The sequence below is a fragment of the Kryptolebias marmoratus genome, linkage group LG1 (genome assembly GCF_001649575.2).
Source record: "Kryptolebias marmoratus isolate JLee-2015 linkage group LG1, ASM164957v2, whole genome shotgun sequence".
NCBI classification, from domain to species: domain Eukaryota; kingdom Metazoa; phylum Chordata; class Actinopteri; order Cyprinodontiformes; family Rivulidae; genus Kryptolebias; species Kryptolebias marmoratus.
In genome coordinates, this window is record NC_051430.1 from 9,846,827 (window position 1) to 9,863,750 (window position 16,924).

At 41.3% G+C, this 16,924-nt stretch overlaps 1 protein-coding gene across 9 annotated transcripts in view; it reads right to left on the minus strand.

Moving 5' to 3' along the window:
• fbrsl1 (fibrosin-like 1) overlaps positions 1-16,924 on the minus strand; it is a 279,706-nt gene that overhangs the window by 12,820 nt on the left and 249,962 nt on the right. For 7 of the 9 annotated variants that reach the window (XM_037980515.1, XM_025005586.2, XM_017414623.3 and 4 more), the window contains 3 exons: positions 5,237-5,654; positions 4,067-4,326; positions 1,980-2,230 (listed from right to left, as the gene is read on the minus strand). In XM_037980515.1, coding sequence (XP_037836443.1) covers positions 1,980-2,230; positions 4,067-4,326; positions 5,237-5,654 — 929 coding nt within the window. Of the gene's footprint in view, positions 1-1,979; positions 2,231-2,398; positions 2,560-4,066; positions 4,327-5,236; positions 5,655-16,924 lie in introns of all 9 variants that reach the window. The other 2 variants (XM_017414622.3, XM_017414625.3) reach the window with 2 other exon arrangements.

Sequence of the window (16,924 nt, forward strand, 5' to 3'; positions counted from 1 at the left end):
CCTTGTAAAAGACAAAAAGGAAAACACAAAGTCTCGCCTTTTTTATTTATAGTAGCCGTCACAAATTTATGGCAAACAGCTTTGACTAATTAAAGCTTTATATTTCATCTTAAAACAATTTAAAATATTTCTTGTACAAAGACATGACAGGGGCAAGGAGGCTGCCATTCACTGCTACCATTTGGCAAGCCAGCTGCTTGAGGGCGTAGAGCAATAAACTAATATAAAAGCTTCATAATTTCATTAATTACGGCCATTAGCCGAGGGCTGTTACATAGCTGAAATGACATGGAGCATCTAGAGAGCAGGAGAAAATAAAAGCAGGAGAGGAAGCACAGCAGGGAAACACTACTTCAGCCTTTTCATATAAAAAGCAGTAAAACAACAACGACATCATCATTACTCCTAATACACTGAGGAATCAACAACAAGAAGAATAACAGAATACTAAAGAGTGAGAAGAAGGGGGGGTAGGTATATGTTAAGTAACAACAGCATAAACAACAGTAGATGATATTAATGTTGGTGTCAAATTCTTCTGAAATAGCACAACAAAAACCTGGGGGGAATTAGAGGGCAGATTTAAAAGAAGCGGTGAAATATTGCCAGAATTAGTGAAACAAGGAAAATCATCTATTTTATGTTCAAAGAAAAGACCATGCATTGCACATAATTCTAACCATGTCAGGAATGAACAGCAGACCAGATAACGTGTGCTGGCTCAGGCACCATCTAAACGCACTCTGTACTTATCTGAGACTGCCACAAATACCAGCACTTTGATTTCTAATGCACAGGATGGGAATAATCTTAGTAAGGGCCCTTAATGGGACCACAGGCTCTTAATCAGAGGTCATGACGTGATGGATTAGATCTATTAAACTAATGCCTAAAAGCTACAAATGGGAACCCATCTGAAAAGACTGTCAAAGATTGGTGTGCATTCATAATGATGAATGAATAGTCATAACCTTTTTCCCTCTGTGCTAATCTGAGAGCTGCCAGTGTTGGCACACCCTCCACCCCACCTCCCCACGCAGACCCCACATTTCTCAAACTTGATGGCAGTCAAGGCACGGAAGCAATTAGGGACATTATCAAAACAGTTTTATAGTGATGTCATTCCTCTTTATCTACAATGAAGTCATTTGACCGAGTGCAAAGCTTTGAATTGGTAATTGTGAAGAATAGTTGGTGCTGGACTGTGCACGAGCGCGCACACACGTATCAAAAAGCATTTGGCAACAAACCTGCTCAGAATGATACGATCTACAGGAATGCATCCATACACACTGATTTGTTTGATGGTGCCTTGTGTTGTTCTTTATGAACCAGCAAAAGCAAACATTTAAACGCATCCATATGAAACTAATTGAAAACCTGCTTTTAGGCAATTCTACACTTTAATCATGAGCAAAGACTGAACAGTAAAATTAAAGTAAAAGTTGAGAGCAAGGTAACGATTTTAAATGAAGCATAGTAATAAGTCTGTTGGCAGACATGCTTTGAGTCAGAAAATTGTTTCTCTGAGGAATGATGGGTACAAATGTGCTTTTGTATATTAAACTATGGTAGGTGAAAACGTTAAAGTGCTTGTTAAGTCTATACAGTATGTATTCAATTGAGTATGACTGACATGAGCAGCGGTTTGTGTGTATCTGAACAAATTAAGGTATACTTGTGTGTGTGTGTGTGTGTGTGTGTGTGTGTAAAGGGAGGTGACATAAGGAGGGCCAATTTCCTTTCTGATGTGGAGCAAATGTGATGCTTTAGCAAAACAGTATGAGGAAAAACAAAGTATTTTTTTTTAAAGGAAGGGGTTATACATCTACAGGATTTATCTGGTAAACATGAGGAAAAAGATAAAGGGAGGAATTGATTGAAGAGGAGATTGGAGGGGGTGACAGGTGAGCTGGTGGGAAGTTATGGGATCTTCGTTTTTTAAATTTAAATTTAATTTCTTTTTTACTTATCCTCACATTTCTGGCTTGGGTACGCACCATGGGGGGTGCGGTGGGCGGGGTGAGGATGGCGGCCGGGGGCAGACTGGCGGGAAAGGGCGTGAAGGTGTGCTGATGGGTGTGTTGGTGCTGGTGCATGTGCTGATGTTGGTGAAACTCGGCCCTCAGGAGTGACACAGGGGCCAGCGGCGAGGCAGGCGGCCCCCGGCCCCGCTCTGAACTCTGAACCAGGAAGCGGTTGTTCAGCTCCTGCCTCAGAAGGTCATGCTCTGTAAGAAAGGAGAGCGAGGAAAACCAAAAAAAAAAAAAAAAAAGAAAAGAAAAGAAAAGAAAAAAAAACAAAGAAAAAAAAAGGGGAGGGAAGGGGGACACAAGAAAAAAAAAGGCACAAGCGCCCAGTCAGTCTTCACAACAAAGATAGAAGAAAAAATAGTCACCTGGCATTCTCTGTTTCTCCAGCTCATGCTGTGAGGGTTTTCTACGTGGGGACTCATTGGTGGTGGTAAGAGAGTTGCCTGTGACAATGTGCCAATCAGAATCCCCGAATGAGGCTGGCAATACATGATTGGTTGGTTGAATGATATCAACAGGCTGGTATCTAAAGACAAGAGAGAACCAAGAGTCATCCCAGCAGAAAACACACACACACTCTTGCCCTCTATTAGAAAGTCAAAACATAACTGGCATATTTTTTTTATGTATAATGGAGACACCCGTCACCACTGGAGACATTAGTATTTGTTTAACAGCAGACAATTTGTCTGTTTTTGGTAACATTTTAGAGCATGGCATCAAATTGACACCAGTAAAGATATGGTATTATAAAACATCTCAGATGGTTTAATATGGGCCATATTTCCTTTACCACAGCTTAGTTTACAGCACTCTAAAAGGGTCTCCAGTTGGGATGGCTGTCCAGTTGTTAGAAAGTTTCATCCAAGTCATCTTTCAGTGACCCTTAAGACATTCTTAAAATATACTTTTACTATATACTTCTATAAAAAACAGTCCATTGATTTATGGTGTCCTCAACCAGTGACCCAAAATAATGTTTTTTAAACAATTAAAAGTTCCTCCTCATTCTGTGTGACCCATGAGCAGATATTTCTATGAAGGCCCTCAAGTAAATGTCTCATCTGATTTTCTGAGGTGTATGTTGCTACTGATCAACCATAGCCCTAAAGAAATGTGCTTAACCTCAGGCAAGAATGAAAGCCTCACTGTCTGCCACTGTTACTGTGTATTATTAGCTTTAAAATATTATATACTACTGTATAAATAAAGGATTAGTCAGACAAAATTTTGATCTGACTATGCAAATGCTCAATGAAAAACTGATTAAAATGGAATTTGGAGAGAATACTGAAAGCAGTCTTTTCATTAAAAGCCAAACCAAAAGGAAAATGTGCTTCTGATTAATACCAGAGAACATGAGTGGGACCTTGTAAACTACAAAACCATCCTTTAAACTCGGTGATGGAGAGACAAACAGTAGAACTAGATAGATTTGGCAACTTTAAATGGTCACATACATCATTTCTGAAGTTACAATGTAATAAAAAGCACTTACCAGAGAAGTCCATTGAACATTGTTTGTTTCAGCTCCATATATCCAATTTAATCATTTTAGGCTGAAGGCCAGCTGTATGGTTCATAAGAACTTGTCTTTATAATGTAAACCTTTTGTTATTGCTACAACTGTAACATGAATACAGAAAAGCTGTGCAGTCGGGTTTAATGCAACTGAAGAATGAAATACACTGTAAAATATTAAGTGGTTACCATAGTATTTAAACTTTTTCAAACTCTATTGGTTGTGTACAGACTGAATAGTATGGTCCAATAACTATATGGTAAATTGAACAAAAAACTGTATAACTACAAACATGTTAAGTATGTTTGAGGAATACGCTTTTGATAAGGTAAGAAGAGACAATAAAAATAGGCACATATTTTAGTGCTGTTTTCTCAAAAACAGTTATAAAAACAAAGAAAAAAAACCAAAGCCAAAAATAAAAAGCCAATGTTCTTCCTTGTAAACGTATCATATTTAACTAAAAGATTGTGCCTACAGAGAAGCTAGAGTGCAAAGTGTGCAGCTTTACCTGGGTAGGGTGTGCCAGCAGGGTGTCCAGGCACCACTAAACTATTAGTCGGTAAGGTTGGTGGTGGCGGCAGTGTGGCTGGGGTTGCAAACATGGCCGAATGGCGATGGGCGGGGCTCCGTAAGGAGGAATAGTGCGAGGTAGATAGATTAGCTATGGACAAAGGCAAAGTGGGAGCTGAAGATGGGAGCCCACTCAGGTGGTGGTGAGGGGATGGAGGCAAGTGTTGTTTGGGAAGACCCACTGGACTGCCGCTGTGGCTGTAGATTTAAAAAAACAAAAACGAAAAAAAAAAAAAAACATGTTCTAAGAAAATAAAATAAAAATACAACAATACCACATAAATACATACATAAGTCTCAAGTTTTTTATTTTATTTTAAGACAATGTGTGCTTCTGGTAGCAGTTCAGTTATGCCAATGATAGGTTTGACACTGTGTTGACAGCTAAGCAGTTTTGCCAGAACAATTCTTATACTCAATCAAGAAAAAGATGAGGACACAATCTGAGAAAATAGGTGTAATGGGAAATAGTCAACTGTGTTGTGTGTTTTGCAGTCCTGCTTACTGAATATAAATAAATTGGACTGCTGATTGCCACCTGGTGAGGTGAAAATCCGTAATTATCAACTGAAATATATTAATTTGGAAATGAGCTGACAGTGGTGTTGTGGTGTTGTTTCAGGTGTCTTTGTGTTGGCCCTGTGATAGACTGGCGACCTGTCCTGAATGTACCCCTATTTCTGCCGGGACAGGTTCCAGTCCCTCAACCCCCACCTTCTTTTATCCCTGAACAGGATTGAGTCGGTCCAAAATCACTGAGTGAGTGAGTAGTTTCAAAATTCCTGCAGGTAATTTATCACTGACAACACTAGATTAGCAGTAATGCATTACATGTGATGTTTATGTCTGCAACATTAGAACATTAGAAAAAAAAAAAACTGAAAGTAAAGACAGCTTCCTAGAAATGCAGTTTTCTTTTCGCTTGTTAGTTTTTGGCACAGAGATCTCATTTGATCTCAAACACATCTCAGCTAACTGAGGATGAACTGTTGCTTGATCTGTTTCTAATATTGTCAGTGTTTTCCTTTTCACTCTTATTCTTTTGTCTGACTGATGTGTTTTCAATGTTTGTACCACAGAAGCCAATGATGCAAATGCTGGAAGTTACCTGATGTCGTGGAGGCTGTTGTACTGCAGCGGGTGATGCACCTGGTGGTTGATGACTGGCCGTGTGTGGTGCGGTGGGGGTGGAAGCACACGGGGCTCTTGGTGGGAGTGTGGGTGAGGAGGGTGAAGCTGGAGGTGGGATGGCGCCTTCAGTAGGGGTGGGGTTGGAATAGGGTGAGGCGGTTGCTGTTCTTTCTTAACACTGAGGGGAGGTGTGGGAAGGCGTGGCCCACGAGGCTCTGGGGGGGCTGCCGCTGCTGCTGGCGCAGGGGAGCCCGTAGGTGCCGAAGCCGGGGTGGGGCTGGGCACGGGAGGTGCAAAGGGCACCTCAGTGTTGCTCTGCTCCTGGCTGCGCTGGAGTCCTGAGACTTTGGCTGAGCTAGAAGTCTTAGACTCGGGACTCTCATTCGTTGGCACACCTGGAAAGAAATTAAAAAGAAATTGTAAGATGAAAATTGAACTAGACCTAAAAAATATGTCTCACGTTGAGCCACTTCCTAATCATATTCCACAGCACCAGTATTAGCTGGAAGAGGGTAACTGTTAGTTGGTGTGTGTAAAAAAAATATACTTAATCAATGATCACCCCTGATGAAGTAAAAAGCAGCTCCCTTTCCTCCTTTATAATGTTGTCTAAGTGTCCCCTGTGCAAGGTTCCTCTTGTTTTCTCTCCCTAGGTTCCATTAAGTGTTTAATCAGGGCATTTTCATGCTTGACTATAATCAGATGATCCAATTTCTTCCTGCGATCTAGTCAGTATGAATAAATCACAGCTAATTAAAGTTAAATGTCAGCGCCCATTCAGGGCTTTGCTGAGCACACAATCTGGCATGAAATAATTATGTTTCAATTGTGCTGTGAAGTGAGATCGTGGCCTCTCTGTCACTGGGTTGTGCTAGCCTGGCTTCCTGTTCTTTCAGGGGATATGGGAAACCACAGCAAAAGGACTCTGAACTTGGCCACTTTGTCTGTACCATAAATCAGGGGTCTTTTTCAACATAAAAGCAGCTTTTACTACAGCATTCCTCTGAATGTCTTTTCATACTTTCGCTTTTGCAATATAATCACTGTAATTACGTACTTTTGTAGCAAGAAAATCAAAGTGGCAGCAAATGCAGCATCTTGACATCTTTAACAGACAGAATATTAAAACCCTTTTGAATGTTATTAAAAAAACAAGACATTTTGTGGTTTTCTGCTTTCCTGGGAGTTGAATCAAAAGCAAAATGGGTCAAAAGGAAATCAAGTATGAGGAAATGATTGTGATACAATAGCAAAATAGATCTTTTGCAAATCCAAGCTGCTACTGGTGGAAATCTAATGCTAAGCACATTCCATGCACCAAACTATCAAAGAAAGAAGGTATTCACATGTGAGACAGAGCGAAGAGAAGAGAAAAGAAAACCCAGTGGTGAGAATGGCCCTTTTACTCTACAGTTATGATGCAACAGAACTTCAGTCAAAAGGCTACTAGTGTTTCAATTAAAAAAAGCTATGTGGGCATTCTTGACGACAACAAAAAATGAGAAGAGCTGGAAGCTGCTGTCAAGCCAGTGAGAACTCGACAAGCTACACACTAATGGAATATCCAGTCTCCATTAACAGGGTGTTTAATCTTTCAAGGATCCTCATACCCATAAAAAGGCCAATAAAAAGGCAGGGCAGAGCTTTAATTTTTTTTTATTTGTTGAGGCCCCCACCCTCCCTTATTCTTTGCGTTTACAGGAGGACTGGGGCCAGCTAAGGTGTCACGATTTTCAAATAAATTCCGGGGTCCAGGCGTATATAGACCCTCCCATTTATAAGAGGTCTGGGATACAGATTAAACTGTCAGACTCTTTTTGCCGCAAGGAAAAAAAGGGGGGAAAAAAGGAAGACTCGAGGCAAAGACAGACAGACAGGCATCGGCACAAAAACAGAGGCGAAGAAGCAAATATCTACAGTCAAAATGTCGCTGCTGGGTGATGTTGCCATGGCAACAAGTTCTCTCAGACACAATGCAAGGCGAATAATACTAAAGAAAATCTCAATACAACCACTAGGAAATGGAGGGGGGCTCCTCATATTAATGCTGCTACACCAGGGCCACAACAAGCGCTGGGTTATCTTAATGATGATGCTAATGGGCTCTAATAGAGGCAGGGAGGTTTCAGCTCAGACCCCTCATTAAAACCAGACTGAAAGCTAAGGCTCTCACACACAAGCATATGAATACAAGAGATAGAAACAAAAAAGTTTTTAGTGTTGGCACATTCAGACACAAACAAATGAATTCCAGGCATCTTGACTTCAGTGAAGTGCTGAACAAAATGGGGGGTGGGGGGTAAGAAAAACAATACATTATTGCAATAGCTTCTTTGCTTCACAAGTAATGCTGACATTTTAGACAATGTATTTGTTATATTATCATAAATACACAAGATTAGTACACGTGAGCTGGTAAAAAACACGATTTCTTGACATCTTTAAATAACAATTTCTCTAATAAAGTGAACAATTTATGACAAAAGCACGAAGAACACCTTTATCCTTTATATTACTTCTACACATTGTTGTTTTATTTGTGGTTTTTCCAGCAACCATTTTAGAGTGTAAACTCCCATGCAGTGATGATAAGATGACAGCAATGCCTCTGTGACAACACCAAGAAATGCCATCCTCTTGTCTCCAAACGGCAGAACTGTCAGCTCAAGTTTCAAGCCTTTCAGCAAACTGCCAAATCTGGCATTGTTTTGTTCTTGTTTTGTCAGGACATAGAATACACCTTGCCTGTTATCACCTGCTGAGTACAACAGTAGGCAAGCCACAGGCAGTCGTGTGAAACAAATGCCAAACGAATGTGTGTACCAAAAAAAAAAAAAGCTGTTGTGAAGCCCTTCCGCAAACCTGAGCAGATGGTGTAAGTGAGGAAGGCAGGTTGGAGGGCAGCCCAATGGTGGGGGTGGATCCCCTTGTCCGTTTGCTGAGTTTGTGCACCAGGGGAACATGGACATTCCCGAGGGGGGTGTTGGCAGGTCTGCTCACCAGATGACATCTCATCCCAGTATTGATTTTTTTATAGTTGTTCCTGTGGCTCTGCTTACTGTGGGGAATTGAGACTTGCTCTAGGCACACGTGCCTTGGTTTGCAGTGATATGAGTTTGCAAGTTGGGGAGGGGTTGAAGAGGAGGGAGACAGGGACTGAGATAGCAGGCAGACAACAAGCTGCAGGGATTTGCTGGTTATGACTGATGTGTCCAGGGGGGAATCTGGGGTGAACACAGTGTCGCTACACAGCTGTTCCTGCTTTCGATATCCTTTGCACGTGACCCTGTTTGTCCCTGTGGAACATCTGGAGAGCTGGCATTGATAGGGGGCCTGTATGGCCTTTATGCCAGATGGCCCAGCTTGGAATGGCTTGGACTAGTCTGGAATAGTTTGGGCTTAAACTAGACAAGAATGGGGTTGTAGTCATAATCCAAGGAAAATGTGGTCCCTCTTGTGAAGAAGACCCTACTGTACAGTCACACTGTAGGAATAGTATTTTACACATTGGTTTTAAAATGCTTTGAGTTGTAAAACAAAAACAAAAAAAATCAAATACCGTTTTTAGGCCACTTAATTTTAAACACACACCTGGCAACGTGCAAACAGACCCAACGGCCTCATGAATAGCCTCCAACTAAACCCCCTCGGTAACCTAATACTGTGCATGTAAATAGGTGCGTTACATAAATTTCCTGCTCAGTGCTGACACTCTGGCCAGTAGATACAACAACCTGGGAAACAGAACCTGTATGCAAAAAGCCTTTTAAGATTAGATACAAGAATATGGAAATTCTCTTTATGACAGGAGGATGTTGTGGTATGAGAGAAGCTTCAGGCCACTGGGTGATCTCATTTACTAGGCAAACACTGCGGTTTACTCCCTTCATGGCTTTGCCAAAGCATAAACAGTCAGTGCACTGATAAATGACATGACAGACAGATATTTAAATAAAGCAGCATTTCTGCGGAAAGATGTTGGAGGATGCACAGAGTATCCAAGAATGCGGCCGCCTTGATCTGTCTCCTGCTGGCTGTGGTTGACAGAATATTCTCCTGCTCTTGACGGTTGAGCTCACAATGATTTGGTTTTTGTACCTCTCTAGACAAGCAATCTGCCAAGAGCTAAGGCTTAGCTCACGAGTGAATGACTGTGGAAGATGGCTTGAACAGATACTGGCAGAAGGCAGGAAACTGCAGTTTTGCCAATCAACACTTCATTGCCGTGAGGTATTCAGTCATAAAAAAAGGCAGGGTGATTTCAACAAAATGATTTTGTATGGGGGGAACAGAAGGGCTGAGCAGTGTTGAATCACCGTGCTAATAATAAAATCATAGAAAATATTTGCAACGGCTTGCTTTTCCTCACACTATTTAATCTGCCTCAAGCATCTCCAAGCTGGTAAAGAGGGGAGCCAAGGCGATGTTTTTGCAAATCACTCAGAGATGGTAATAGGGGAGTGGGCAAGGAGAAAGCTGGCCAAGACAGCTAAAGAGTGGGGACAGCTGGCACGTTTCAATTATTCCTCTCTGTCTCTGTGCTTCAGCTCACAAAAGAGTTGATGGCACAAGAATGGGGATGGGTGTTAAGCTGTAACACGTTTACAGTCAAAGCCCAGGCATAAATCAAGAACCTAATGTTCATTTCAGAGAGCTGGCAGCTCAAGCTGAGGGATGAATCAGATTTCCTGTGCATATCAGATCCCAATTCAAACTCTAGCCATATGGTGCAAAATGCATATGCCAGTCACCTCTCGTGGCACATATGCTATTGTTGTAGACAGAAGGCAAATAGCAGGGAGCCAATCTAAATCTGTAAAAAGAAGGAAGGTAGGAGAGGAAACAGCAGAGATGTTGACCTTAAATCACTGGATGTCATATGTGGACTAGTAATGTTCCCAAACCAATGTTAAACCTTCATTAACCCCTGGCTGTAATGTGTTGCAGAGAAACAAGACACCTCCTCACTCACACTTCCCTCTTTGAATGTCCATCATAGCCCTGCCTCCTGCTGAGCTGTGAGCAGCGGAGCTCTGAGACAGCCATCAGTCTCAGCTTCTGTTGGCCACAGATAGGTCGTCTAAGGTCAGTGCCATTGGGCTCAACTAAATAAAAGGGTGAACATCCTGGAACTTTTAACAGAAAAGCCCAAGTCTAATGGCTCTTCTGACACAGCCCACCCTGCCAGTCTGGAATCTGACCCCTTTCACTGTCAGTGACCCTTTCCTAGCCCCTGTGACCCTTTTTACTCTAAGACCACTGTGGACAGACAGCCGACATGCAGGAAAAGGGCGGGCGTTTATGGGCAAATTTTGTACTGAAAAAAAGGAAAGGGCCTTCAGGAGTTATTTGTGCATTGCTGCAAGCAGTCGCCTTATCATTTCATTAATTAGCATGACAAGCCTGCCTGATGGACTTGAACGCCGCAGCAGCAGCTGTCTCAATTGATTATAGCAGTGGACGTGGTGCTGCAATTATCGAGGTGACTGGAGACAACGCCTGCCACTTCTAATAAAGGACTTAACTCCGGCTTCCCACATCACAGCACAGCAGTGGGAGGACAGCGGCAGCCTCCCTGTGTCTATACCTTTAAGACCTTTTCAGCATCTCTCCATGGGCTGCTGTGGAGCTCAGTGTGGGCTGTAGCTCTTGAGCAGCGTGTCAGCTTTACTTAAGCTCGCAGAATGCCTGAACAGTATCACTTTGGTGCCCCACAGGAAAGCATCCTCTATTAGCCCACCAGCTGGCTCACAATCCACAGAGAATGGAGGGAAAGAAGATAGAAATAAAAAAGAGGGGGAGAAAGAATGTAAGACACACGAAGACAGAGAGCTTTCTTTCAGGAGGCTTCGAGTCCAAGCAGAGATGGAGGGAGTGAGGATTCAGTAATGCAAACAGAGGAACTGCTTTCCACCCTCATTTCATGTATGAACATGCATAAAGCCTGCATGCCTCTAAGTGGATATAATATTATCTTTCAGTGCCGTACTGATTACTTCTCAATGGGATGGAAATGGTTGGGTGAAAATCCTTCAACAAATCTTAAGTGGCATGGCAGCAGGCTGAAAGAGCCCACCGTGTTTTTCTTTTCCTCCTCCTCCATCTCAATTTTCACCCTCCAAGCTCAAAGCAAAGCAACAATTGGAATCCGACAGCTCCTAAACATTCACCACACCTCATTGCCTGTTTTGACATTCAAAGCTGTTACAGTTGAGCACAATGAAGGTGGTAGAACAAACATCTTGGCCAACATATCACATTTCTTCAAGTGTTTCGGTTTATTGGTACGCTGCAAGTTAGACAAAGATGTTTGAACTACTTACTTGTTTCCTGAGAATACAGCAGCCTCTTTTGCATGTTGTCAATAAAATAAAATAAAATAAATAAATAAATCTGATTTAAGGAGTGCTGAGGTAGCAACTCAGGCTGGATGTCCACAGGTGCAACATCAACCTATACCAGAAAGGTAGGCCATCCATCAACTACTTCATATCTTTCTTGTTTGAGAAACTTGTTTTCACAGGCCAGGGCTTCTGCTCTGCAAAGTATTCATCAAAGCCCACATCAACTTTTCTAATTGTTTAGGAAGATGTTATTGTAGAAAACAATTCCTTGTATGTTACACAATGTCTCAGGGTTTCCAGACATCTGATCTGTATCATCTGATTGCAACCATATCATCAATAAGCTCCAGTAAAAACACAGCACTTGACATGGCATTTAAAAAATATGTTGATGTTGCATGTAGATAACTCAGTCGGCACTGATAACAGACCGAGTTTTACTGGTTAACTCCTTTCATTTTTAAAAATAAAATTACATGACATTAATGAATACTTGCTATAGTCTGGCATTTAAAAATCAAGTTGGAATTTGTATTTGCTCAAGCTAACTGTAAATTTTCCTGGCAGGAAGTTTTGTTGCAATAGAGTCGTATTATTTTTGACTGCCTTACTGAAAACAAAATTCCACTGTGCATTAAAGAACTTTGACTTAAGTTTCGCATATCTGCAAGGCCTGAGGGAAATATATTGTCCCGTATGGAACCAATAACGTAATCAGTGCCCCTTCTATAGGAGGATCTAGCTGCTGAGCTGCTCCTGGGGTGCTGCTGTGTAATTAGGCTTATAGCATCTGTTAAGGACTAGACTAAAAGCTGCTACTTTCCCTGCAAATGGCTTCATGCAAAAAAAGAACTGTGCTCTTATTTATGAGCTACAAGCCTTTTTCCAGTAGTTATCAGAGCTTGGAACATGTGAATGCAAAGTCTTTAAAAAATCTTTCTCCACTCTGTATTTTCTTTCTTTTCCTTTCTTTTTTTTCTTTTTGTTGAGACAAGGATTGAAAAATAACATGTCAAGGCTGATGACACACTTTAGGGGCTGAGGTGGAGCATTTTGAAAGAGCTCTCCTACTGAACTTAGACAAACAAACAAAGCCCTTTCCAAAGAAAAGTGTTCTTCACCACTAAAGGAGGGGGCAACAAGTGGAGGGTGTATCAGATTTGCAAACATGCGCTGCCCTTCCTTGCACCTCATTCATCATTCTTGATTGGAAGGAGAGGGCATTACAAAGAAAGAGGGATAAAGTGACCCAGACTTGGGTAGAAAGAGCCAGAGTGAAGTTACTTAATAAGGCAAGGGAAGGAGCAGAGGATTGGCTACAGATTTGTGTCAAATAAACTAATGAAGACAAGGTCTGGATCCTGACCTGTGTGGCTGCTGCTAACACTACAGTCTGCTTCCCAGCACTCAAAGAAACACACACAAATACAATCAAAGCTATCTGAGGCAATCTTAGTCTGGCCTCCTTGAGCCCCAGTGGACAAGGAACATTAACAGCAGCCTGCACATCTTCAAGACTGCATATCACCACAGTGCTCCAAGCGTGCCGTAAGAAGAAAAGAAAAAATTTGTTTTGGGGTGTGAAAGGAGCGTGTCACTTTGGAGAAATGTGTGAATGTGAGCGAGAAGAGGGAGGCGAACTGTGAGCAAAATTGGACTCTGAGACGGGCCAATTTGCTAGTAAGCTGAAACAAACTCCATCAAAAAAAATAAAAAAAATAAAATACTAACGCAATACAGGACTCAAATGAGTCAAACAAGACTGCACAAAACAAAACAAACACAGAAAATGAAAGTAGAATGCATATCACCTGCTGCCTTGGATGCCAAAGTTTAAACAAACAAAAAAGATCTTGCACAGATTGTTAGTATGTGTTGGGTATGACTCTTAGCTACTACTGCGCCAAATTTTAGCTCAGTATCTGTAAAAACAACTACTATAGCTATTTTTGTGTTTGGTAGTTTTGGCCCCCATCTTGAATTGGGTAGATTCGAAATTACTTTCTGAGAGTTTCATTTAAATCCATCCAGTGATTCATAAGACAAAGACAAACACACACAAAGGCAATAGCATAATCACCTTTCCTTCATGGTAGTGGTTGATAATACACAAGCTTTTTTCTCTGCTCGCATATGACAAAAACAGTACTGATGCAGCGAGAAGAATCAAAAATCAAACCACCAAGTGTGTCGGACGGTTTCATGATCCCATGAAGCAGGAGGCTCCACACCACATCAAACCCTGTAAATTTTTCTGAAAGCCTCCACTCTCCTTTTAGCAGCCAGAACTAAGATTATTGTGAGCAGCTAAAAGGTAAGTGCTGGGAGTGTCACACTTGAGAGTGGGTTTTAAGCACCATAAAGTATCAAGACCCAGATGGCTCATCTTCTCTGAAAAACATGTCCACTCTTTCTCGGCTTCAGAGGCACCTGCTACCAGGATTCGGTCATTGTTGCCACACCGACCCAGGACACTAATAGAGTGCACCACAGCTGATAAGTCGCCCCAGGCACTTCAGCACTTGCCCCGGACATAACAGTTGATGAGTCAATAAATGTATCATTAGTGATAGCGATAGCTTTACATTGATTTCCTTCTAAGAAAATATAAAGGCAATTTGTCACCGTTTCACCTGACCAGATGGGTTATTTCAAAAGCAAATGTAAGTGTTCATAATGTTTCTCAGAAAAAAAAAATGACAGTGCATGACACTACTAACACTATGGTTAATAGTAACATTTCTTCCTATTATTGTACATAAAGAAAGTATACAATTACAAACAAATTATTTTTCTATATCATACTTGTTAAGTGTTATTTCAAATATTCGATTGTATTGCTGCATTATACAAACATCTAACTTTATTTCATTATTGAATTACAACAGCACTTAATAACTTATTAACAAAGGGCAAACACAATTAAGAGTATATATCAATCCAAACCTGCTGGTAGTACTCTGTATACTTTTCTCAATGTGTTGTGTGACACTGGAACAATTTCCTTCCAAAGCAAACAGCAGTGAAATCCCAGAACTGCTGCTCACCCTTCAACACAGCAGCACTAACCCAACAGCCAGCGAGGTTGGAGCCAGTGCTCTGCTGAATGGGGTATTACAGTCAGTCAGAGGCCATTAGAGGCCCCACCACCAGAGCCCAGGGCAGGGAATTTGCTGGTAGCCAAAAACAACAGCCAAACAGATGACCGTTTCAGTATTGCAGAAGACCACACTGTGCATGTCCCTTTTTTTTTTAAACCACCACTGATACAACCAAAATGCAGGCCCTTCTGTCTAAATGAATTATCGCCTGTGTGTTAAACACTGAAACGATTAATGGCACTCACACTTGATGAAATATATAACCAAACACAAGCCCTTTCACAGGAGTGTGTGTTGGGTTACATTTTTCACCATGTGTTGAGTTCGAGACTAATAGCAAGCCTCTCTTACAAAACTCTCCAAAGCCAGCCCCTGCCAAACCTACTCCAGGTCTGTGGTATTGTGTGTTACTGTGGTATCAGAAATACTAAACAAAGACCAAAGAAAGACCACCATCTGAACATAAATAGAGTGTACTTCAGAAGGCAGATTGATATCTCTGTTTCATTTGGGATTCTGCTTTCTAAGTTTCTCTCTTTTCTCCCCTGAATACTCTGGCACATTCTTCTGATACTTGGATGTCCTTGTCTGTCATGGAATCTGAAGCATTTTACTTTCATTCTGTTCCTGGCGATGCTGTTTCCATCTTTATAAGCTTCTGTAAACTGCTTCCATAAACGTCCAATCCATTACAAGCATGTTTGTAATATCCATCTAGGCTGACGACTGTCCGCTAGCCAGCGATTGTACATTATCCAAGCACCGTGTTTGGCCAGATTCACCTACCATCTGGCTTTGTGAATGAGCGTAACAGCCTCATCTGCAAACAACGTTGGCTGCGAACCTCTCGACATAAATGAGCTTAAAACGCACATAGCGAAGAACTGGGATGTTTAAACAAAAGCTGGGTGAGGGGAAAATATGACAGTCTTGCTGGCAGAATGACTAAAGCTGGGAATAAAGGATTAAAAGCAAGAAAACCTGAAAGTGATGACAGGCGTCACGCTTTACATTTTAGGCCTGACAGCAGTGATAAGACTCTGGTTGTGTATTTTCATAAGTAAACAATAAAAACTCCTTCCACAATGTGTTTTTATTGAAGAAGGAGGATTAAGATTAGACAGCTGATGTGATGAGAGCTGTGCCTCTCTTGGGTTATACTTGAGTTTTTTTTTTCAAAAAAAAAAAAGGGCCGACATCTTACAACTATGTTGAGATGTAGCAAATTGGTCAGTGAACTTTACCAGCTGCAGTGATCTGTGAGGGAATATACGCCCATAAGATTTGATGTTTTTTTTTTGAGCATGATGTGCACAGTTGTGACGATAATGGAAATGGCAGTATAAAGTGTCATTTTACTGACCAAACTAAACTAAAGCACTTAAAAAAAGTGAACGAAAACATAATCTAATATGTTGAGAGGCTTTGTGCATATGTACAAGTTTCCCCCAAAAGGCTGGTCATGTCTTTGACAATCTGCTCTGAAAGTCCATTAAAGCCTTTAGTGATTTTGTAATTGCTCCCTCTCCACAACTAAAGCTGAATCCATATTCAGTCAATGACCACAGAGCCACACAAAGGAGCCTCAACATACAGCCTACAACTTGACTCCCATTTTTTTGTCACAATATCTGGCCCCCACGTATGCGCTCACTGACAAAGATGACATCAACTGACAGAGCTGACAGGCTGATGTGAAGCATTCCCATCAGTAATGGAGAGCATCTACAATAAAGAAGAAACACATGGACCATCAAACAGGGTTTTTGTTTCAAGAATGAAACTCAATCAGCAGTGACCAAATGTTTTAAAGGAAGTTAGTTAATATTTCATGCACCCTAGAGTCATTGCACATACCGAGCATGTTTCTAATGGACATAATAGACCTCTAAAGGAGCCACGAAGTGCACATGGGGCTAGTGTGAAATATCAGCAATAACTCTGCAAGCCAACTAATTGCAACACACAAATTATCTAGGCTGTCTTTGAAAACAGGCAGCTTGTAAAAAGCTTTGACATCCCTTTCTAAATCTTACCAAACCAAACAATGCTTTCCAGTCAGTTTTTTAACGTACCACATCCCATACCGGCTGTATAGAATTTGACTTGATCCCACTGACTCTTTGCCACTCCACATAAATAGTACACGATGAGATAAATTTAATTTCAAAAGCTATAAATATTGAAGAAGAATTAAAATAATTTATGAAACAACGCAGT